This window comes from Drosophila subpulchrella, unplaced genomic scaffold (assembly GCF_014743375.2).
Source record: "Drosophila subpulchrella strain 33 F10 #4 breed RU33 unplaced genomic scaffold, RU_Dsub_v1.1 Primary Assembly Seq354, whole genome shotgun sequence".
NCBI lineage: Eukaryota > Metazoa > Arthropoda > Insecta > Diptera > Drosophilidae > Drosophila > Drosophila subpulchrella.
The window spans coordinates 2,126,324-2,151,109 of NW_023665577.1; the positions used below are offsets into that span (position 1 = coordinate 2,126,324).

Below are 24,786 nucleotides of genomic sequence, written 5' to 3' on the forward strand. Positions count from 1 at the left end.
ATATAATTAAAGCCTGTGCGGACTTATTAAACTAATTACAATCACGATATATTAAATAACAAATTTCTTTTAAAATAAGCAATAAGATATAAGATGAATAAATCAGAACATTACCATTGAGTATTTAATTATTCTTAAAATCAATTTTAAAGATTGATATTAGTATTGGCACATCTGCACCCTCTGAAATATCCAATTCCACAGCAGGGGTTAGGTCATTTGATGATGCATCTGAGTGCCTGAATTAGATATAAATAATTCATAGCCTTGCTGATTGTTTTGATATAGCGACGTGATGCAAATATTAACCATTGCCACAGCAGGCAAACATAAATTCTTGCCTTAATTGTTCATAACTCCGGATGAGAACCTTGCGCTGCCGACTGACACCTTTCACATTGCTGATCGCAATAGAGTCGACATTAAAAAGCTTTATAATTGCTTATAAAATGCCAAGTGGCCAATAAAAACACACACCCACGCAAAACTGCAAGCCAAACAGTCATGGAAATACAGAAAATATCTGAGAAATGGGAAAGGGGAATTAGCTTGGCTCATAAACAAATCAAAAACTGTCATCGGGCATAAATGTTAATTGATTTTTATGGAGTTTTGATTTTTCGTCATGAATTTTCATTAGACAACCAGGGGAGCTTCCTTATGTTTCGACTTCCGCCTGCTCGTAAAACTATATCTATATCCAAATGATTGAATGCTTTTGGTCAGCACTTTTGTTGTACTTTCAATTTCACTGTCTCATTTTTATTTCTTATTTTTCTTTTTCCTTCCTTTGTACGAGTATACTTATAATTATGAACAAAGTACTTTAAAAACTTTTACTTCTTCCGCTTACGTTTGACGTTCGAGATGCAACTGTTCAGATATCCAGATATTCAGTGCAAAACTGGAAACACTTGAGAATGGTGCGATCAACTCGACTGCAACACAAAATGGCTTTGACTGTACGGGTTTTTTTTATATTTTGGGGTGTGAGTCTTGATTTTGAAAGGTGTTAACCACTTGCGGAAGTTGTTTTGATGCACTCTTCGATGCTTTTTGATAGCAGTTAACTGACATAAAGAAAAGTATTTTTAACTACTTCATGTTGGTCAATCATTGCCACAGGAAAGGCTTTTTATAACTGCTCTGGAAATGAAGTGCTGCAGAAAGGCCTTGGCTTAGATGCTTCAACCTGGATTTTTTTCCACCTTGAAGACTGTCATGTTGAAATCTTTAGGTGTTTCACTGGGTTTTTAGATCATAAGGTTATTTCTTTTGAAATTTTAAGTTGTTAAGCTTTAGCCAACAGAGATTATAGATATATGATTTTTGGATATAGTTAATTTACAAAATTCCACTAACTATAAACAGATAAAATTAATTGTAGCTTACAAGCGCCTACGTAAAATACGGATGTGTGTAATTACTTACAATTATAAGGTTAACAACCTGATATTACTATGTCAAAAAATTGAAACCTACCAATATTTAAGATTTATAAAGGCTTTAAATATTTATTATCGAGCTGTAAAACTCCATTACAAATAAATATTTCGGTGCACTTTAGCATCAAATTATTCGCATCTCGCTGATGACCTCTCCATTAGCTATCTGTAATCTGCTTTTAAAGGCTTCTGTCGCACTTATCTCTAATTTGGGTTAATCTATGCCCCAAAAGAACCGTTCATAACAGCCTGGATGGCTCTTTCCACTCGCCCGTCGCTTACCTAATCAACTTTTACGCCGCAAAAAATCCTGCTCCATCTTGGGTCGCTTATCTATGCATCTCCAGGCACTGAACAGTAGCCAACTGCCCAAGCTCGAGCTGCGGCTATATGAAGCCGAGGCCAAGACTCTTTCGCCGGCGAAGCCTTTTAACGGCATCTAGCACCTGGAAAATTGCCAGCGCTTTGGGGTCAGTAATTAATTCACATCAACCTGCTGTACGACGCCTCGGATCCCGACTTTTGGACAATTGGCCAATTCATGCGCTTTAATTACTTCATAAAAGAGCCACGTTGCTGGCTCCGACTTTGACGTCCGCTGGTTGCTGGGTGCCCTTAGCTTAAAGCGTACACTTACACAGGGGAAAATATTTCGAGTAGAAACTATTGAATAAATTAATGTTTCAAAAAAGCGTTTTCATATTTTCTGATAAAACCTATTTCAGGTAAGAAAAATAACTTTTATGAGTATATTATGATCAAACATTTATATTTATTTATTCTAAATAACATTTTAGATAAAATACTTTGCTACACCTATTTAATGAATAAGTATTCAATTTCACTTCAAGATTACTCATGAGAAACTTAGTTCAATAATATGATACACATTTAAATATAATCAAAAGCACAGTATTTTGGCCGAGTATAAATATAAATATATTTATTTATTTAAAAGTTCCATCATGACTATACAGGTCACCAAAACTAATGATAAATGCTTAATACAAATGTTATATTGTTAACAAGTATTTTAGATATTTGCACATAGGGATGTTGTATAATATAGACAAATAATTTTTTGTAAAAGTGTACAAACTAACTGTTCTCCCTTGCTTACAGCCGTTGCTCTTTGAATTTTTGCGCGCCTTTTTGTATTTTCTTTTTATTGCGCTTTGATCGCTGCCCCTTCATGTTGTAGAGGTAGTTATTTTGCTCTTCTCTTGGTCTTCTGTAACTCTAACCTTAAGGTTTTTAGGCGTTTTCTGGGTTTTTGTTTTGCTCGCCAGACTATTCTTTGATTCACAATTTGATGGGCAATCACAATGGTTTAAGTGCTTATTTTTCAAGGTTCGATCAACTTATTTGTTGAGTGGCAAAGAGAGTGAAAAGAGGAGTTTGAGTGAGTTCATTTCTGCGGCAGAGCAATTGGAGTGTAAAACGAGATTAGACGCTGTCCACGCTTCAATTCCGCAGCACTACCAACATTTAATTAATTTGCTAGTGCTAATCACTCACTTATCACTTTACACAAACAACGCCTTCGAACGGCTGGACTCTTAATATTTTTAAATGTATTATGATTGAGCTTGATTTTGTAGCTTTCTCTGGCTACTTGTTGATTATTGTTCATTTACTTACTATACTTTTTGCGTACATATTTCCTCCTCAACTTTTCCTATTAATGAAGTCTAGCCAAATTTTGTTTAATAATTTAACACACATAATTTCAAAAATAAATTTAAACTTAATTATAATTTAAGTTTCTAGATATAAGTAGAAGAATAAAAAACAATTTTAAACAAATGTACTCTGCTCTCCTTTCCTCTTTTCGCTTTGTACCAATGTACAAAATCATGTTGTAAACAAAGGACTTGGGCAACGAACTCGAAATCGAAATCGTAGAATTTTACTTTTAAGCATTTCTATGGTTTGTATAACACTTAAAAAGCAAAAGCAAAGTAAAAATCTAGAAGAAATGTTAGCCATCCAGCAATACAATTCGAAAAAAGTGGAAAAAAAGTCGAACAGAAACTGCTGTCTGGCAAAACAATTTGTAAATTGCTTCCGACAGCAAATTCAATAATAACAACAGCAGCGGCGCAACTGCGGCAACTGCTGGCAACTAATAGTTACTTTCAATCATTCATCATCGATTTCAATAAACAATTTCAATGGCCGGGGCGGAGAGACGCACAATAGACGAGGCAGGTGGGGCTTACTCGAACCCCACTCGAAAGAGCTTTGAACGTGTGAAAGATTTGCCTCACTTTGGGCATCTCCGGCCCTCCGGGATTCTTCTCCGTCTTTGCTTCTTCGGGGCGATGACTGGCCAAACAATGATCCATTTGGGCCTTATGCTGCCCATCTTCTATTCCTTGGGCCACTGTAATTGGAAATTCTCGCCGCTTACATACAAAGTTGCGAAATCGCAAATGGATATTTGACGAGCCAGCATGAAAGTTTTGTGGCACATGCAACCTTGACATTTAGCGGCGCCCCAAGTGATCGTTTTTCGCAAAAAAGGGAGAACGCCCATGCTGAATATTAGAATATTTTGAGAAGCGATCAAAACGTGTTTCGATTCGATGCGACTCGCTGCGCTAATCGGTTGAAAATGTCAAGAGTCGAGCCAAATGATGCGATATATATTTTTATATAGACATTACTTATGCCCAAGCGGCAGAACAACAGCCAGCGGGCTGTTAGAACCAGTCAGTGCTAATAACAAGTCGGCTGAAGTATGCCAAATAAATTATATTACCAAAAAGGCAGGCTAAAGCAAAATTGAAACGAGGCGAAATTTGCCTAAGGAGACTGTAACACGTTAATTTCGGAATGAGTGAACACAAAGTGAAATTTTTTCGATTATCTGATACTTAAAATAAAAATCTATTATTGTTATATTTGTTTTGAGGTTTTATATTTTTATACCCGTTACTCGTAGAGTAAAAGGGTATACTACATTCGTCGGAAAGTATGTAACAGGCAGAAGGAAGCGTTTCCGACCCCGTAAAGTATATATATTCTTGATCAGGATGAATAGCCGAGTCGATCTAGCCATGTCCGTCCGTCTGTCCGTCTGTCCGGATGAACGCTGAGATCTCGGAAACTATAAGAGCTACAATACTGGGATTAGGCATGCAGATTCCTGAGATTCCTGCGCAGCGCAAGTTTGTTTCAGCAGAGTGCCACGCCAACTCTAACGCCCACAAGCCGCCCAAAACTGCGGCTCCTACAGTCTTGATGCTAGAATAAAAATGTTAACTAAAATGTATTGTTATTATCAATACCTATCGATTGACCCACTTTAACGGCCACAAACTTCAAAAAATCGTAAATATGAACGTAGATATCTCGGAAACTATCAAAGATAGAGAATTGGAATCTCAGATTTAGATTCTGTAGCCTTGTACGCATGGAACGTTTGTTACGCAAATATGCCACACCCACTCTAACGCCCACAAACCGCCCCAGCCCGTGGCTCCCACAATTTTCATGATAGATAAAAAATTTTAACTGAAATGTATTGGTCTCGTAAATACCTATAGATTGATAAAAAAATAAATAAAAAAATTTGCCACGCCCACTCTAACGCCCATAACGCTTAAATCTGTCTACCGCCGGTAGGTGGCGCATTTAAATCCCGCTTTTCTGTATGATTGTCATTTTGTGTTTTAAAGCTTAAATCTTAAAAAGAGATGATTATTATAATTTTATTAACGTAGGTTGTTAATAATCAATTTAGAAATTTTTCCCTTTTTGTTATCCCTAATTTTTCCCAATATTGGACAATGCAATCCGAGGTTCTTTATAAAATCTGTGATAACCATCCAAAATAAAGAATACCTATAGCTACTTATTAGTGGAATTTCCAAGTAATAATGTAGGAAAACCAACGCTACAAGAATTATTATTCATTTACATCGGCTAATCTATCTAGCAGTCCAGTGGCTGTTAAACCGCAATTGCTTCACTTATAAACCACCTGTGCCTCCAGCACTTTTTCCCTGAAATCTGCGCAACTTGCGACACTTTCCATACCAGCCAATCGCTATCCTCCGGCTTTTCTAGAACATTTTTGTGACGTATGCTAAACAAAAGACTCAGGCAACGAACTGGCGGCTGGCACTTGCCTCACTTCGCGTTCTTCTTCCTCTTCGGCACTCGCGGATAATTGTGGCATAAAAATTGCTTTTCATTTGCCTCAAAATAAAGCAATTGTTGGGCCCTGGACGAGGGGCGGCGAGAAAGGGGGAGGAAAGCCATGCGGATGTGAAACTGCGCATGTGCGGCGCTTCTTTTGTTTTCGTTTCTTTCGTTATTATATATTTTCTTTTTGCCACTTTCTGGGCAGCTGCTTAACATGCCACACAAGCAGAGAGCAGGTGGCAGGGGGAAGTCCCAGACAGGCCGCATAAAGAAGATGCAACTGCAACAGTAAAAATATGTAATTATGTTAGAAGACAGCCGGCAGCTGCCTCAGTTCCCCAGCTCTTTCTATGCCATATCTATGCTCTAGAGCTAGTGAGGAATTTATGGTACTATCGATAGTATAGCTTTTTGCTTAGGACTCTTTTATCTTGAAGCTTTTTGTAATTTCGATATTACAATCTGTAACCTATGTTAAGTTGTGCGAATATTCTGTATTCTATAAAATTGAATTATACCTGGGTTTATATAAAAATGGATATAAACTACGGGTCCCTATGTAAGATAAGTAATAATTCTATATAGATTTAATTTTTGTGTACCTACCAAACAATATCTACGAACTCTATTAGGCTTTATTCTATCCTCCAACTTCCCCTCTCCATTGGCACACCTGTGTTTCCCCTCTCTTTTCAAACTCTTGCCTTATTTATGGCTAAGCCTGGCTTTTTATTTGGATTTATTATGCAATTTGACTGGTTTTTGCTCTTCTATTGATTCAGTTTGATGGATTTATGTCGAGAGCATTTGACAAATTATAATGCCAGGCATTTGCCTAATGTTTAGCATCGCCGCCGCGTTTTGTTGGCTAACTTTTCAGTACTTGGCCAGCGAAACTTGTTTAGTCATTTGTCAAAAGTTTGACAACTTCGTGACATCGAAATTGAAATATGTGTGCGGATGCAATGTGGCTTGAAGATTGCCACATCAAATTAACTGCCAATCTGGTATCAATTTTATTGATCTGACGATTAAATTGCCACAGCCGAAAATCACTCAACTTATTTTGCCCAAATATAAATCCCCTTTTGCTTCCCTTTCGATTGGTTTTAAATTTATGCGCTCGCTGAACTTGAACAGAGTCAACTTGGCTGCATAAATAAAAATTAAATGGGGAAGCAAACAAACATCTTGGGCAAGCCGAAATCAGCTATGATTTATTATGTTAACCGGTCTGATCCCCATCAAGCAGCTTCCTACCCCACTTCCCCTCCGAAACGACAGGCGCTGAGAATTGGGTCAAAATTAGCAACTCTTTAAGCCAATTTGGATGCGTTTTAATAGCGGGGAAGAGTGGGAGTTGCATGGGAACTAAGTTATGGGATTGGACAAGTGCTGAGGGGCTCCGAGATCTCTAGAAGAATGCATTATTGTGGAAAAAATAGACAACAGATCTTTATCTGCATAGAAATGGATAAATTATCTAAGTGAAATTGAAATTGAAGATAAGATAAGCTTGCATTCTTTATATACCTTATATATCATCTTATATATCTCTGTACATCATGATACCCGTGTTCACAAATATCTGACGTTTTAGCAGCGAAAATATCAGCCTAAAAATGCATAAAATATTCATTATCACTTTAATTACGGCGCTGGCAACTTTAACTAACATTTGAAACCATTCCCACTGCAAAAATTCAGTTGCTGCCCTTTGTACTTTCCCCTGACATTGCTACAAATACCGAAAAATAGATAAAATACCTCGAAAACAAAAACACAACGAAAAATTCCCCGTCAACTGTAAATGATGTGAAAAATGGCAAGCAATTTTTTCACACACTAGCAGATATCTACAGTCAGTCATATGTTGATGGGCCAGACAATATGAAGATGTTTATAATATTATAATTAATTATGATTTTCTGAATGCTGCAAAGCCTCAAAGTCAAAGCAAAGTTCAATGCCAAAGCGAAAACAAACCCAGACCAAAACAAAAGCTACCGACCAAAATACATTTTGAATGCAACTCCCAGCTGATAATGCTTAATTATATACACATAAAGCGCAGCTTCGGCAAAACAGAAAAAAATACCAGAACAATGGCCTCTGAAAAGATGAACAAAATTGTAAACCGAAACCCAAAGATAATTCACACGGTTCGAGCACTTAAGCAAAGGGCATGAAAAGGCGAGCAATGAAACCAATAAACTCCATTGAAAGCTTTGCAAACAAATTTAATGAAGGTAATTAAGATTTTTTAGCTCCGACTGCGACTGTGACCCACATAGATATAACCAAATCGTATTTAACGTCAAATTTGTATTCTAAATGGGCTTATATTCTAAGGTGATTAAGTAACTAAAATTACATTACAAAATGTGACTTCATTAGGAAGTTCAGACACGGGGCAATATTATGCTAATTCGGGCTAGTTACGGTCTAAGTGCAAAAATTGCACTCTAAGGGCAAGCGTGGCTGAGATTGACATCAAACAAGCAAATTATATTGCCAAAATAATTGCCACAATTAACCCAACAATGACGAATGCCGAATCCATCGTAAAAAGCACACAAAAAATCAAAAGCAACAGTCATTAAGCTAAAAAGTGCAAGGGACAATTAAATGTTTATGCCTTAAAAATACCCTTACCAAAAAAGGTTTCTTGTAAATTCTATGGATTTTTAAATCATGATTCTATTAAAACAAATAATTTATGGTATCAAAATTAATTTATTGAAAAAAGCAAAAAAAATTGATTGTTTAAATAAACAAACTGATTAGATCGATATTTGAATCCAATTTTCAAAAAATTTATTTGGTAATTAAATTGTTATTTTCATTTCGAAACCACAGAGATCATTGTAACGAAGTCCCTCCCTTAACGATATATGTTGGAAAAACAAATTTATCCAAATAACTTTCGCCCATGAATCATTGAATCGGTCGTGCTTGATCAGTCTTTGAAAAAATAACAAATAAATTTGTTATACAATTGTGTAAATATTTGCTTCTCATGAACCCAATTACAGAGATCCCTTGAAAAGCAGATGAACCACGGCCCTTGAATCTCAACGATTCCCAAGTGGAAGTTACCCATTTTGTGCTTCACTTTCGACTTACAGTGGATATACCCCTTGAGTGATTGAGCACTCGGATCTCCTTACTGGCGTATTGATGTCTCATCTGGCATTCATTTTTCATCACTCTTTATTTACCCAACAATTTCAGTTCGCCACAAAACAATTACCTCGACAACAAAAACGAGGCTGCTGTTTGTGAACTCATTTGCATATATATTTTTGCACAACAGCACAAGGAAAATAGAGCCTTATAAATATATAGATATATATATATAAACTAAAGTAGCCCAAAGTAAGCTCAGCTCGGCTCATAAACAAATTGATTAGCGTCTTTAGCGTTGCAGCAAGAGCAGCCCAACAAAAGCCCACTCGGCACACAAATAAATGCTGACGGATCATGAATAAATTGCTGCGATTTGATAGCGGAACAGAGCTGTTGCCAAGCACGGGGATCCCAAAAACCGGGCATCATCCTTCCAAAGAGTTCGCAGTTGTGTGCGACCTGCTGGGACACACCTCTGTATGTGGGGTGATCTCTTCACACCCGGCACGTGTAGAGCTAGTTTCTGCTCAAATAAAAAATAAATCAATTAGCGGGCTGAGTAATATCAGCGCCCAGCCCTTGCCAATCTTCTTCATCCATCCAGATGGTGACAACGATATGGGATCATAGTTCCTTTCCATGTTTTGATTGGGTTTTGGTGACGTATTTTTAACAGTTTTCGTCGAACTCTTTCTTCTACAATTTTTAAGCAGCCCTTTATACACTTTAATATTTTAAAGTCGTAGTTGGCAAATGATTTGAATAACAACCTAATTAAATAACCCTCTAGACTTGTTTACGTTTAACGATAATATAAATATTTAACTAAAATATGAAATGTAGTGTAAGACTTTAAAATATAAAATGTACCTTCAAGAAGTCTTATTTAAAACTGTCATCACTTTTCCAGATACATAACACCGGCAGCAGCGGCCACGGCAACGGCAACCTCATCAACCTCAGCGGCAGGAGGAGTAGGTGGCACCAATCTGGCGCTCTATCCCACGGCCACCGCCCAGGTGTATCGCTCCAACAACGGCCTGGATGTCCTGGACTGCGCCGGACTTGAGCACCACAACGCGGCCACCACATCGGGACACTCCGGCAGCGGCTTCTCCCAGCGCCTCAGGGAACTGGCCGCCTCCGCAGGACTACTCTCCCTCAAGCCCCGCCAGCCCCTCAAGCCGGTGATCAAGACGCGCGGCTCCCCGGGACCGGAGTTCCCCAAGAAGGTCACCTTCAGTGCCTTCGCCACCGTCCAGGTGGTGTGAGTGGGCGCGAACAGTGGGTCTAGCATCTGTGGCATCTGTGCAGGCACAGAGCAAGGTGAGATACTTACATAGAACAACAAAACAATTAAAAGTCCCTAGACGAATTAGTAACTTTAACTAATACATAAATAAACAAGGAAGATCGCTATAGTCGAGTACCTCGACTATCAGATACCCGTTACTCAGCTAAAGGGACCTAAGGGAAATGGAGATATGCAAGCAGCAAAGCGAGATTGAAATGCGCCACCTACCGGCGGTAGACAGACTTAAGCGTTATGGACGTTAGAGTGGGCGTGGCAACATTTTTTTGGATCAATCGATAGGTATTGACGAGACCAATACATTTCAGTTAAAATTTTGTATCTAGCATGAAAATTGTGGGCGCCACAGGTTTGGGCAGTTTGTGGGCGTTAGAGTGGGCGTGGCATATTCGCATAACAAACTTGCGCTGCGTACAAGGCTACGGAATCTAAATCTGAAATCCCAGTTCTCTATCTTTGATAGTTTCCGAGATATCCGCGTTCATACTTACGATTTTTTGAAGTTTGTGGGCGGTTTGTGGGCGTTAAAGTGGGCGTGGCAAACTTTTTTATGTCAATCGATAGGTATTGATGAGAACAATTCATTTCAGTTTAAATTTTTACTCTAGCATCAAAACTGTTGGAGCCACAGTTTTGGGCGGTTTGTGGGCGTTACAGTGGGCGTGGCAGTCTACCCCACCCCAAATCTCAATAGCCTAGCTCTCAACGTTTCCGAGATCTCAGCGTTCATCTGGACAGACGGACATGGCTAGATCGACTCGGCTAGTGATCCTGATCAAGAATATATATACTTTATGGGGTCGGAAACGCTTCCTTCTGCCTGTTACATACTTTCCGACGAATCAAGTATACCCTTTTACTCTACGAGTAACGGGTATAAGTATTAGCTCTTTAAATAACTATAATATTGATTTTAATAGTCTGATCTCATATGCGAAATCGATTTCCTCGTCAATTACAACTCCTTAAATAATTTTTAATGTTCCAAACAAGAATATGTGATATACTTAAAACCATTACTAAAATAATATAAACGTGGGGATGTTAATAAGGGAAAGTATTATAAATAGAATAATTATTTTGTACGCAATAATTTGCTTATCAAAAAATTGTATTGACTGGTTCCATATTATTTTGAACTTCTTTTAACTTTTGTATATATTTATATTATTTATTTACTGTCTATTTAAAGTTATAAACTAAAGCCAGCAGTAGCTAATTCGACTACAGGCTGAAACTTTTATATTATTACAAAAATCGTAACAATATTAATACATTTTTCTTTTTCTCTTTTCTTTGCAGTTTCATCTTGCACTTGTTAACCATTATTTGTTGTTGTTTTTATATTTGTTGCTGTTGTTAAATGTTTAGCCAAAACTATGGGAACCTTAGGAGAGAAATTCCTGAAAATCTTATAAAAACATAAATTGTTGTGCCATGTCTGTGGCTCGAAATGAAAATAAAAACCATATAGAAAAGAATAACACACCCCATAGCTGAAGAAAATACCTCAAGGACCTTACATTTCCATCTACTTATCTTTGCTATCTCTAAACATTTTTCTTTGGTAGACTGATTTTTCAACAACCCTCTTTTAGTTCCTTTCGATCACCCTCTACTAAAGCAGTATTTCCATCTTTCTCCATCTTTCAATCACTCTCCTCACACAAACACACCCAAAAACGTTGTAGAATATAAAGACTATGAACGCAGAAATTCTAAATATTTTCTATTAAACCGTAAATATGAATGAATTTTTGCCTATAACAATTTAAACAGCAAATATAGTCATAAATATATGTATCCATGTAAAATGTAAGTCTGTTTTGTGTATGTGTGTATATAAACCATGATTTTGCATTGATTATTTTATAGGGTATAAAAAGCACCTTACGAATACACACAAATTTTAATCGATGCTGCTGTATATTGTATTTAAAGTATAATAAAATATCTTATTTAAGCCTAATATTATGCATGAGAAATAATAAATAAAATATAACATGATAAAACCAATCAGCAATTGTCTTTTACTTGGGGCCTAAAAATGTCATCTTGAAACTGATGGGGGCTAACCTCTGAAAATGTTATGTTTTTAAATTCGACTTTCTACCAAAATGTAACGGCCGCTTTTCAACATGCTCTGTTAACATAGTGTTGCCAGATAGAACATTAACAGAGCTATGTGCCCACAGAGCAGGGTTGCCAGCAAATACACAAATTTGACTACCCGCCATAATATAACAGACCATTTGGACATTGATAGAGGCCGTAAAATAGTATTTTTTTTGTATTTTTTGTTAAGTAGTTCAAAAAATCGTACAAATTTTTGAATTTTTTTAGTTCATTCGAAAACTATATTCATCTGATCTGGATTAAAATGTTGTTTTTCTTCTTTAATTTCGATCACTCGGCCGCAATCGTGGCTATTTTGTGGCTCATTCAATTACTCAGCAATTTTTTCTTAGACTGTACAATTTTACGTCAGTGCGAGCAAGGCAGACATATGCTTTAATGAGCAATTAAAAAATTCAAAATTGTAAAATCCGAATAGGCAATTTTTGGAGGTGGATGTGCCATCAGATGGATTTTCTTTAAATAAATGATTTACGTTTGCAACAGGTGCCAGGTCTTGCCAAGAAGGACATAAGCTGGAGGTTGGTTATATTCCTAAAAAATATAATTATTTTTTTAAAATAAGATAAATTGCTGGGTTCCGAGCGGTTGGAAGGCTCCTTTCTTCTGCACCAACAAAAATTTTCTAGTAACGGCGACATTGCATTCCAAATGCATTTTCTTCTCAAAAAAATTACGAATCGCAAAACACAAAAACACCTAAACTCATAAAAAAATACTAAATATTTGCGAATATTTTTAAGTAGTATTAAAAGTCCATTTTACCGGAAAACACACATTTAATTGTCGACATTTTTAACCTAATTAGAATTTATTTTTATAAGTTTCGAACCTTAAAACCAGCAAGTTAGGTTTATTTAAGTTATAAAATCAACGTTCAAATGTTAATATGATCCAAACAAATCCCAGTAAACGCCATATATGTTAGTCTTCTTCTAAGCCTTTAATGAATGCTCTAATGAATGAGCTGAACAATGCCGAGCAATTAATGAGCAAAATTGACGAAACTTATATACTCTTCATGTTTTTTTGGTATTTTACCTACAAGTTGAAATTTGCAATTAGTGTGACTGCACTACAAAATCAGAGTTTTGGCATTAGCTCGATAATGATAAAACATATTAAAATATCGACGATCTTAAAAATCGAGATGGCTCTCATCTCTAGATAGCTCACTAGCCCAGACTGTCATTGTCTGGAGACAAGTCGAGTCCAATTTTCTTTCGCAAACAGATGGAACGTAGGATAATTTAAAGTTTTATTTTCCGCTGGATCTGCCGGTTCCTGGCAGTTGGCTCCTTTCAAAGAGTAATTTGGAAGGACTCGGACCTGGCCCTTTTTAGAACCACAGCTTGCAAAATGTTGTTGGATGTTCTTCCCTTGATGGAAAGGATTCTTTGCCCAAAATTTATTAATTTTTTTTATTATTTAATTAATTCAACAAACGATTGTTTTCGGAAATCAGTTCATTTTGCCTAATCATGTGATTTACAATGGCATCGGTGGTGTCCTTCAAGGTCTTATTTAAATCCTTTATCCCCTGAGCCTTTTCTGCGATCTTGGCACCTTCTTCGGCCACAAGGGTGCCGAGATCGGCGTTTCCATTAAAACTAAATCCGGCCTTGGAATATATTTGTTGGCAAGTGGAAGATGACGGATTGGTTGGATTATTTTATCAAAACGTCAGTCAAAATACGGGGGATTTAGAAACCGTCAAAAATGACGTCTGTGACACCGAGATTTGCTTTTCGGGGGAAATTTGATTGGAAGGGATTTCTGTGACACCCCCGATAATGTACGTTTTGGTGCAACAGGTGCCAGATCTTGCCAAGAAGGACATAAGCTGGAGGTTGGTCATTTCCCTTAAAAACAACAATGTTATAATTTTTTTTGAGGTGAGATCTATTGCTGGGTTCTGAGCCGTTATGAGGCTCTTTGCTTCTGCACCAACCAAAATTTTCTTATAACGCGAAGTAAAAAAATCACCCAAGCCGATAACAAAATAATGAATATTTGCGAAAGTTTTGAGGTCGTATTTAAAGTGTCTGATTTTATCAATTGTCAACAATTTTATACCTATTTAGAATTTTGTTTTAATAGCTTAGAACCTTAAAATCAGATAGTTATCGTTATTAATATGATCTAAGCAAATCATATATATTTGTTTCTTCCAATTAATGGGCAAAATTGACCAAACTTATAGACCATTCTGTTTTTTTTCTGTTATTTTAACTATTAGGTCGATTTTTCTTTTAATGTGACAGCACTATAAAATCAGTGTTTTGGCATTAATCGTTAATGATAAAACATATTAAAGTATCGACGATTTACAAAATCGAATTGGCTTTCATCTCTAGATAGCGGACTAGGGCCACAGACTGGCACGTCATTGTCCGAGACAAGTCGAGTCTCTTAAAGGTCTTTCTATTTATTTATATTCGTTAATAAATTAGTAAATATAAAATTTTGTTTGCTTACTTTATTTTTATAATCTATGCGCTGATCTTTAAACATTTGAAGTACTCTTTGTCTACTTTCGCCTTTTTATGGACTTCCATTTCTAGTAATTATGTCAGATGTATTTGATACAAAATATTTTCAAAACTTTTAACATGTTTTCCAAATGTGTTGTGATCAACAAGTTTACACTCCAAGTCTTTCCGACTTTCTATTAATATCGAAATTCCTTCGTCCTTATAATGTGGTCCCAATGAGCAAATTATCAGGATGTTGCATTGCTGTCATGGCCGCCTCTTAGAGTATGTGCGCTGCGGTATCTCTTAAGCGTTTGCAAGCTAGTGCTTTTTCACTTCGCCTCCTTCGAGAACGCGCGGAAGTACTTCGCTACTGGGCTCGGTAGTCTTCTACATGACGGGCCTTACTTCTCTGTACACCTAGTGGCGGCGCTGTTCCTGGAATGATGAAATATACCCCGCATTCTTTTCAATTCTTCAGAGACACACAATTCCCTAAGCTGTTGAATTGTTGAATTCAAGTCAGCTGTTCCATACAAATTCATTTTTCAGAAATGTATGCAATTCAAAAACATTGAAGATGAATTGAATTAATGAAAACCAAAGTTGTCACCTTATTTCATACAAAAAACGATGGCAACATATTAGTATCCATTTTAAAATCATTATAGCAAGTATATTTTTAGTTCTTACCTTAATAATAATTTAAGGCATTAACTTATAATAAAAAATAACACAAAACTGGTCACAGCTGTTCGCAAGACCAAGAGGATCCATTTTGGGTCGATTCCTCAATTGCTGAAATGATCTATTGAATTTTCAACAACAGCAATTTAACAGCGTACCCAGACTTTTTGGTTAAGTTGATTTCTGTTTTAAATTGTCTACACTAAAATTAAAACAAAAAAAAACAAAATTAAATTAAAATTTGTATTTGAACGGCTTTGGCAAAATTCAAGTAAAATCGTAACATTTTATTTTAAAAAATAAATTGAATGCGCGTAATATCAATAAAAGCTATACTTACAGTACAAAAAAAATAATAATAAAACATTATTACATTATATCATTAATGCAATAATGTTAAAATATATATAGCGCGCGCTACTACCTTCGTAGCTTAGAAACGTAAAAAAAATTTTATTTTATTTTACCTTACTTTAAAGAGTAAAAACGACATTCTTATCGATATATCATTGCCTTCCGGATGTCCGGCAACTCGGAATTCATCGCATCGTTGCTATTACCTTTGCAAAGATCCGGCTACTCTGAATTCATCGTCCCGCTCTTATCGATATATTCCCGCCATTCACGCTTTAATAAGTCTCCGTCCCTTAGGGATGCAAAAACATCGATAGTGAGTACATCGATGTTTTCAACATCGATGTTTGTAAGCATCGATATATCGCTAAAACATCGAAATTTCGCGAAAACATCGAAATTTTGCTAAAACCTCGAAATTTCGCTAAAAACATCGAAATCGACGTTGGAGCAGACGACGAAGCAGCAGACGTTGGAGCAGACGACGAAGCAGCAGACACGTGGTCTAAAACGCAATACAGTGTTAAAATTATGAAATAACAACTGCTGCGACTGGAACTTACTTGTTATGTGCAGAAACCTGTCCATTGTGCCGAGAGGAACCGCCCTAATATGTTTTACCTGTATCAAACTGTAACAATACTTAATAAAATGGAAAAATGTGCACTTTTTCCCAATTTACGTACCACTTGCTTTGCGTGTGTATCTCTTAGTGATAACATCGATGTTCGAAAAAAAGCATCGATACATCGCTGTTTTAAAAAACATCGATAGTATCGATAGTGACATCGATGTTTTTGCATCCCTACCGTCCCTGGTCATAAAATAAATGAAATCTGCAGCACAACACGGCGAGATTAACCAAATCAACCAATTGCGATGTCCGAATCACCTTGTAAGTATGTTAGATATCATATATAAACATTATACTTAACTGGATTATCTGTTCCCAGCTGGTCCGCGCGTCAAGCGGCAGCGAATAGACAAGAATGGGAGGTTCGCCGCCATGGAGCGACTGCGTCAGCTGAAGGGAACCAAGAACAAATGCCAGGTGGAAGACCAGGTAGACGATGTATACGATGTGGTGGATGAGCGGGAGTACGCCAAGCGGGCGCAGGAAAAGTACGGTGATGATTGGATCGAAGAGGGTGAGTGGGGAGCACCCATACCAAATTTTCTATCTAAACTCAAAACTCCATTTCAAGAAGGCTACATACCTTATATACTGCATTGCACTAATATATCCCCTCTTACAGATGGCACTGGCTACGCAGAAGATCTTCGGGACTTCTTCGAGGACGAAGATGAGTACTCCGATGGCGAAGAGGATCGAAAAGACTCCAAGAAAAAGAAGGGCGTTGCGCCCATCGGCAAAAAGAGACCCCGGGAAGCTGAAAAACCAGCAAAAGGAAAGGCCTCTATCAAGAATCTCTTCAGCAATGCGGTGCCCAAGAAGGCGGACATCAAAAACAGCGTGAAAGATGATGATATTCTGGCTGACATTTTGGGAGAAATGAAAGAAGAGCCTGCAGAGACTTCAGAAAAAGTGGAAAAGGTTATAGCGCCGGCGAAAATAGCAGTTGCCTCGAGAAAGTCGGACGCCGCTGCTGCCAAGGAGTACATGAATAGTTTCCTTAACAATATCAAAGTTCAGGAGCAGGAACGTAAGAAAGCGGAGGCCAGCAGTGACCACGAAATGCTGGAACGCATCCTGAAACCCAAGGCAGCAGTTCCGAACACAAAGGTGGCCTTCTTCTCCACTCCTGAGATTAAAAAGGAACCTTTGCCCGAGAAGACACCTGCCAAAGACACTAAAGACGATCCCTTCTCCGACAACGAAATGGATTTCAGCTGTCTAGATGAAGATGAAAACCAATTCGATGTAGAGAAGGAGCAGCCCAAGGAGAAGGTATCCCAAACTAAAACATCAGCTAAAAAGACAACTGAAGTAAAAGAAGCCGAAAAAGTATCTCCCAAAAAAGGGACAACTGGTTCCCCAAAGGAAAATGAACAGGAGGACATGAGCAGGCTGCTGAACAACTGGGAGTCCATCTGCCAAATGGACGACGACTTTGAAAAATCCGTTATCACCACCGAACAGGAGTCGCCAATCTCGTCCGATAAACAGCTGCGCTTCTGGTACTGGGAGGCATGGGAGGATCCAATAAAGCTGCCTGGCGAGGTCTTCCTCTTTGGACGCACTGCCGATGGAAAGTCCGTCTGTGTGCGGGTGCAAAACATCAACCGAGTCCTGTATCTGCTTCCCCGCCAATTTGTGAGTACCATATATTTAAAAAAAAATGTTAAGCCTTATAAAACCCATGAATTACAATGTTTTATATTTGAATACCAATTATAAATCCATCCTATCTTTTTTGATAAACAAAAGTAAATTAAACATTTTTAAAAATACAATGTCCCATGAAACCCTGTAGATTGTAAAAGTAAAAGAGGTTTTCAGTGTGAGTAGGTATCAATTTTAAACCATTTAATGCAATTAAAAAAGGTAAATTAAATACATATGAGTTCATTAGCTGCTTACAAAACTTCATAACTATAAATTATTAATATTATCCGTCTTACAACATTGCTAATCCGGAATACAATTTTATAGCTATTGGACCCCATTTCGAAGGAGCCCACCAAACAAATGGTGACCGTGGCAGATATCTACAAGGAGTTTGACAGCGAGGTGGCCAGCGAATTAAAACTGGAATCCTTCCGCTCCCGCAAGGTGACCAAGAGTTTCGCCCACCACGCCATCGGCATTGAAGTTCCCCAAACTTGCGACTACTTGGAAGTGCACTACGATGGCAAGAAACCTCTGCCCAATTTATCGGCTAGCAAGAAATACAATTCCATAGCGCATATTTTCGGTGCCACCACCAATGCCTTGGAACGTTTCCTCCTGGAACGGAAAATCAAGGGACCCTGCTGGTTGCAGGTGAGTGGATTCAAGGTGAGCCCTGCTCCCATGAGTTGGTGCAAAACTGAGGTCACCTTGTCAGAGCCGAAGAACGTGGAACTGGTGCAAGACAAGGGCAAACCAGCGCCACCACCACCTCTGACTCTACTAGCACTCAATGTCCGCACCTCGATGAATCCCAAAACGTCAAGAAATGAGATATGCATGATTTCGATGCTGACCCACAATCGATTCCACATCGATCGTCCTGCACCACAGCCCGCTTTCAATCGTCATATGTGTGCTTTAACCCGGCCAGCGGTGGTTAGTTGGCCCTTGGACTTGAACTTTGAGATAGCCAAATATAAATCCACCAAAATATATAAACACGATTCGGAGAGAGCCCTTTTAAGTTGGTTCTTAGCCCAGTACCAACAAATAGACGCTGATCTCATTGTAACCTTTGACTCCATGGATTGTCAGCTGAATGTTATTACTGATCAAATTGTGGCCTTGAAGATCCCTCAATGGTCACGAATGGGGCGCCTGAGGATGACTCAGTCGTTTGGCAAGCGTTTACTGGATCACTTTGTGGGCAGAATGGTTTGTGATGTGAAGCGTTCAGCGGAGGAGTGTATAAGAGCCAGATCCTATGATCTTCAGACCCTATGCAAGCAAGTTTTAAAGCTCAAGGAATCTGAGAGAATGGAAGTGAATGCCGATGATCTTCTAGAGATGTATGAAAAGGGAGAAAGCATCACCAAGCTCATATCCCTCACGATGCAGGATAATTCCTACTTGCTAAGGCTGATGTGTGAGCTTAATATAATGCCACTGGCTTTGCAAATTACCAATATTTGTGGCAACACCATGACCAGGACCCTTCAAGGAGGTCGCTCTGAACGAAATGAGTTCCTGCTGCTGCATGCTTTCCATGAGAAGAACTACATAGTTCCGGATAAAAAGCCGACTTCCAAGCGTGGTGCGGCTGGAGATCTAGAGGCGACACTTTCTGGCGCTGATGCTACTTTGCCAGCCAAGAAAAAGGCTGCCTATGCTGGTGGTTTGGTGTTGGAACCCATGCGGGGTCTCTACGAAAAGTTTGTTCTGCTGATGGATTTCAACTCCCTGTATCCAAGCATCATTCAGGAGTACAACATATGCTTCACCACTGTCCAACAACCTGTGGATGCAGACGAACTGCCCACTCTTCCAGATTCGAAAACAGAAGCTGGTATATTACCCCTTCAGTTGAAACGTTTGGTGGAATCGCGAAAGGAGGTGAAAAAGCTAATGGCAGCGCCGGATCTTTCTCCTGAACTCCAGATGCAGTACCACATTCGACAGATGGCTCTGAAGCTAACTGCCAACTCTATGTATGGTTGCTTGGGATTTGCCCATTCCCGCTTCTTTGCCCAACACTTGGCTGCTCTAGTTACCCACAAGGGCAGAGAAATCCTAACAAATACCCAACAACTCGTACAAAAATTGAACTACGACGTGGTTTATGGCGACACAGATTCCCTTATGATCAATACCAACATAACAGACTACGATCAGGTCTACAAGATTGGTCACAGCATCAAGCAGAGTGTAAATAAACTGTACAAGCAGCTGGAGTTGGACATTGATGGAGTCTTTGGCTGTTTGCTGTTGCTGAAGAAGAAAAAATATGCTGCTGTTAAGTTGAGCAAGGACTCCAAGGGTAACCTGAAACGGGAACAGGAACACAAGGGTCTGGATATAGTTCGTCGAGATTGGTCCCAGCTGGCGGTGATGGTGGGAAAAGCTGTGCTCGATGAAGTACTGGCCGAAAAACCGCTGGAGGAAAAACTCGATGCAGTACATGCCCAACTGGAAAAAATCAAAAATCAAATAAACGAGGGTGCAGTACCTCTACCCCTGTTTGTCATCACCAAGCAGCTTACTCGAGCCCCCCAGGAATATGCCAATAGCGCTTCACTACCCCACGTCCAGGTGGCTCTTCGCATGAATCGGGAGCGCAACAGGCGGTACAAGAAGGGCGACATGGTGGACTATGTGATCTGTTTGGATGGCACCACAAATGCTGCAATGCAGCGAGCCTACCATTTGGATGAGCTCAAGAGTAGCGAGGAAAAGAAGCTCCAGCTGGACACGAACTACTACCTGGGACATCAGGTACATCCGGTGGTCACGCGCATGGTTGAGGTGCTAGAGGGAACCGACGCGAGTCGCATCGCCGAGTGCCTGGGCATGGATCCCAGCAAGTTCCGACAGAATGCCCAGAGGTACGTAATTTTCGAGCCATTCTAATCTAATCTTTTACATTTCCAAACTATCTTAAATTATTTTTTATTTGCCTTATAGAGTCCAGCGAGATAATACGGAGCAGTCGGAGGGTGAATCCCTGCTTAAGACGACCCTACAGTTGTACCGCCTCTGCGAACCGTTCCGCTTCCAGTGCATAGCCTGCAAGACGGAGCAGCTGATAGCCAGCGCCTACCGCCCGGGACCCAGCAGTTCGCACATCTCCGTGCTCCAACAATGCGCGAATTCCGAGTGCCAAACGGCACCGGTTCAGTACCTGGCCAGCGTCCGCAATCAGTTGCAACTTTCCATTCGGCGCTATGTGCAACGATTCTACAAAAATTGGCTGGTCTGCGATCATCCGGATTGCAATTACAACACCCGCACTCACACTTTGAGGAAGGAGATGCGCCGACCGCTGTGCCAAAAGTGCCGGAGCGGCAGCCTGCTGCGTCAGTATACGGAGCGGGACCTGTACAATCAGCTCTGCTACCTGCGTTTCATGTTTGACCTTGGCAAGCAGCAGCTGCAGCAAAAACGTAAGTAAAACGCCGATATTCTTCTATTCTATACGAAAAGAAACAAAACACTTACCCTAAGGAACAGGAAATTATAATGTTAAAGTTAGCCTTACATAAATTATTCATGATAATTATTTTCATTCATTGACCTGAGATAAAAAGTGATTCTAATTTTTGGATGGGCTTTAGCTTAAACTAAAGTTCTTATCTTATATTTTTTATAAATCTAAATAGTTTTTTAAAGACCATACTTAAATCTTTGTTCGAATCTATAAGACAACTTTCTAAAATGCCCACCAAATTATACTGTAAACTCATTTTCCATTCTGTATTATTCTAGCTACACTAACGCCGGAGCTGGAGCAGGCCTACCAGCTTCTTTACGAGACTGTGGACCAGCAGCTGCAGAGCTCGTCCTACGTGATCATCTCGCTGAGAAAGCTCTTTGACCGCACCCTGGCCCTGATGTCCCTGCAACCGCCCAGACCGAGGCCCCACAACGAATTGATCGCCAGTACTTTGGCAGATGTCGTCTAGGTGTTTAATTAACTAGCCTTTGTAAGAAGATCCATTAAAAATACTACAAAACAAATACGATAAGCTAGATGAGGTCACGTGGCGAGGAACTTCTCGAGGGGAAAATATCGGAAGGACTCGTTGAAAATGTCCGTAAATGCTGTGCTGACCAACTCGTTAATCATCGGCTTGATGAACGGCAGTCCCAGTTGCCACATGCTGTTGATAACGCCATCGGCCAGTTGGTTAAGTGGCTGTCCGTGCAGCAGATTCTCAATGTGCAGCTCCATTCCGCCGATGCGATCCACCTCGACGTGGACTTTGATCAGTGAGCCCGGGTCCCCGATGCGTCGCACGCTGGTGGTTTGACTGAGGAGGGAAGAATTAAGGTGAGCGGAAGGTGGCCAAATTGGGAGCAGCAGAGTCAAAACAATACAGATGTTGCCAACTCGGCTTGGGAAATAATTTGAGGGCAACACTTTGCTCACCTGTAGTCGTAGAGTGTGAGGTTCCAGTGGCCTTTTCGGTTCATATCCGTGCCCAGCATCTTGGCGGCGAACTCGTACTCTCCCTCCAGACTTTTATCCGGGAAATACTGAGTGTAGACAATACGCCTGTCCTCGGGATCGGCATGGAACTTGGTCACCTCGGATCGCGCCCATCCGAACTCGGAGACATTGCGCAAGATGAGTCGAAAGCTGCCCAGACCATGGGAGTCACCTCGGCGCAGCTCAACATAGGTACAGTGATGTGGGTCAAAGGGCTTGATGTTGTAGTCGGGCACACCTGAAATAGTTAACCCATGATTGCTCGCCCGTAATCCAAATCCCACTCACCTGTAGTAAAGTAGGCCCTCAGATCGTTGAACACCTGCCGCATGCACTCGTTGAAGTCCTCGTCTGTCGTATGGCAACGGCCCAGCATGTGCCTAAGATCCGCATCCACATCGATCTGGCTGGAGGCGTTTGCCAGGTGAGCGGCAAAGAGCAAGATCCCCGCCAAACAAATTAAATGTCTGGCACAGTTTGAGAGCCACTGTTGCGACATGCTGACGGCTTGGGTTTCGCAGCAACTGTTTGGAGACTGATAATTGCTAAGATAAATGTACGTGTAGTTTTTATTGTTTATGTGACTTTGCTCGCGTTTTGTTTATATTTATTTTTAAGTAAATGGTCGTTTCTTGTGGGCGTGAAGAGCCACTGGTATTTGCTGGTCAAAGTGCCCTTGGTTTTGCATACAGTTTGCTGATCGCTATTGATTTATATATTTAATTGGTTTTCAGTTTTGGTTTATGGAACTTGCTCTATTGTTATCAGTATAATATTTAATAATATGTGATTGAATATTGATTATACTACTATTTGTTATTACAGTTTTATAGTAACTTGTCACCTTTAACTTCCTCTTTAAAACTAGTTTCCTGTTCAGTCAATGACTTTATGAAATTTTTTTGCTTGGAATTACACTGATTTGTCAAATGAAGACTATTTTTTAAGTGAATACAGATTGAATAATAATTTTTATTTGTTTCTAGAATTTTAGTATCGCTAGAGATCATTTTTATTAACTCTCATTCTGTCAGTATCTAATTTTAATCAAAATAATTCTAAGTCGAAAATGTTGACTGCGTTTAATTTTGATCTACTTTTTTTTATTTTGATTTATTTCAGGGGAATTTGGTAATGTAACGATGAAAAGCTTTCTGTTTATACTTAAACAATTTAGGGGCACTTTTCAATCACGTTATTTGAATTAATTACATTTCTAATAGCTATTTTAATGAAAAATATTTTTTATTTATTTAATTTATGAAAAATGTTTTTTAGTTTATTACATTACTTTGTTTTTAAACATGTATTCTTACAATGTACGTTTTTAGTTTACCAAAAATATTAGTAAACCTGTCCTCGAAGGTTTTATTTGTACAAAATCTCACAGCCTAAACCAAAAAATGTCACTTTATATCGCAACTACATATGTACATGTACTTTTCAAACGACCTCATCCTCGTGTAATTTGTTTGGTAATCTTTTTGTTTGCCTGCACTTGACCCCTTTAATTTAAGCGAACAGATTATTACCGGTCTCAGTGCTGCAGCAAATACATGGCATGAAAAGAAAACTACAACAAAGTTCGTTAGTATAGAAACATAGTAACAGTGGTAAACGAAAGACTTGTACAAGACACAAACTTGGGGGTGCGAACAACTTTTATATCCACTTGGAGGCAGCCACTCATGCAACACGAAGGCAACAACGTATGATAATATTTGGCAATTGTTCAGTTTAGCGGTTGCAATTGCAGTTGACCAACGGTCAGTTATTTAACAAAACTAGTAGTTACCTAGCTACTTAGTCTAGTAGAGTTGAGAAACTCCAGAGCTTTTCAGTCACTCCTATGTAATTTATTTTTTTGTTCCGAATATGCTATAACCAAATATGAAATTCTGGAAGTCGTATGCAAAGGCGCGCAAAAATTTGAGAATAATAATAGCTATACAGTTATTTGAGCCGAATACGCGACGTGAATCAGTCGAGCTGCCGTAGCCAACTGAACCACTCCAAGACTGGGCAATCGAGAGAAAAAGAGCTTCCACCAAAAGTGGCAGCAGCAGCCAAATGAGCCATAATAAAAAAACCACAAAAAATAGCAGGAAAATGTTTGAAATCCATGAAAAGGCCGAACACAAACTTGAGCTTTGTCAACGCGGTATAGAGGTTGACACCCTGTTGTCGCGTTTCCTCATACCCAACTTGAAAATAAGTAACAAACAAAACCAAACAGTCGTAAATCATTTTCAAAAACCATTCATAAATTCACTTAGAAGTGCGTGGAGTTCTTGGACTGGGAGGAGTACGACCTAAAG

The 24,786-nt window shown here is 39.1% G+C and overlaps 3 protein-coding genes and 1 long non-coding RNA gene across 9 annotated transcripts in view; 2 read left to right on the forward strand and 2 right to left on the reverse strand.

The window, feature by feature from the left end:
• The window catches only part of LOC119560829 (ras guanine nucleotide exchange factor V), a 56,163-nt gene extending 44,109 nt beyond the window's left edge, over positions 1-12,054 (forward strand). Inside the window, exons 2-3 of the mRNA XM_037874475.1 lie at positions 9,637-10,052; positions 11,341-12,054. Of these exons, the coding sequence (XP_037730403.1) occupies positions 9,637-9,997 (361 nt within the window). The 3' untranslated portion in view covers positions 9,998-10,052; positions 11,341-12,054. The remainder of the gene's footprint in view (positions 1-9,636; positions 10,053-11,340) is intronic.
• A 1,609-nt stretch (positions 12,055-13,663) lies between these two features.
• On the reverse strand, positions 13,664-16,465 carry LOC119560002. 3 transcript variants are annotated; one of them, XR_005220987.1, is made up of 5 exons: positions 16,376-16,465; positions 16,253-16,320; positions 15,896-16,194; positions 15,342-15,537; positions 13,664-15,086 (listed from the first exon to the last, which is right to left on the reverse strand). It is a non-coding gene; the product is annotated as an uncharacterized LOC119560002 (long non-coding RNA). The 3 variants fall into 3 exon arrangements; XR_005220986.1 differs by lacking the exon at positions 15,342-15,537 and having other exon boundaries at positions 13,672-15,086; positions 16,376-16,453; XR_005220985.1 differs by lacking the exons at positions 13,664-15,086; positions 15,342-15,537 and having other exon boundaries at positions 15,580-16,194; positions 16,376-16,452.
• LOC119560000 (DNA polymerase alpha catalytic subunit) lies at positions 16,188-21,996 on the forward strand. Its single transcript, XM_037873272.1, has 6 exons — positions 16,188-16,584; positions 16,643-16,837; positions 16,946-17,964; positions 18,304-20,864; positions 20,944-21,422; positions 21,745-21,996. Exons 1-6 carry the CDS (start codon positions 16,569-16,571, stop codon positions 21,939-21,941), a joined length of 4,467 nt encoding a protein of 1,488 aa, XP_037729200.1. The 5' UTR covers positions 16,188-16,568; the 3' UTR covers positions 21,942-21,996.
• Positions 21,997-21,998: 2 nt separating this feature from the next.
• On the reverse strand, positions 21,999-24,474 carry LOC119560001 (circadian clock-controlled protein daywake). 4 transcript variants are annotated; one of them, XM_037873276.1, is made up of 4 exons: positions 24,264-24,474; positions 22,757-22,992; positions 22,409-22,706; positions 21,999-22,289 (listed from the first exon to the last, which is right to left on the reverse strand). In XM_037873276.1, the coding sequence occupies exons 2-4, from the start codon at positions 22,965-22,967 to the stop codon at positions 22,016-22,018; spliced, it is 783 nt and encodes a 260-aa protein (XP_037729204.1). In that variant the 5' UTR covers positions 22,968-22,992; positions 24,264-24,474; the 3' UTR covers positions 21,999-22,015. The 4 variants fall into 4 exon arrangements, with proteins under 4 accessions (XP_037729204.1, XP_037729203.1, XP_037729201.1 ...); XM_037873275.1 differs by having other exon boundaries at positions 22,757-23,003; XM_037873273.1 differs by having other exon boundaries at positions 22,757-23,013.
• Between the last annotated feature and the right edge of the window lie 312 nt (positions 24,475-24,786).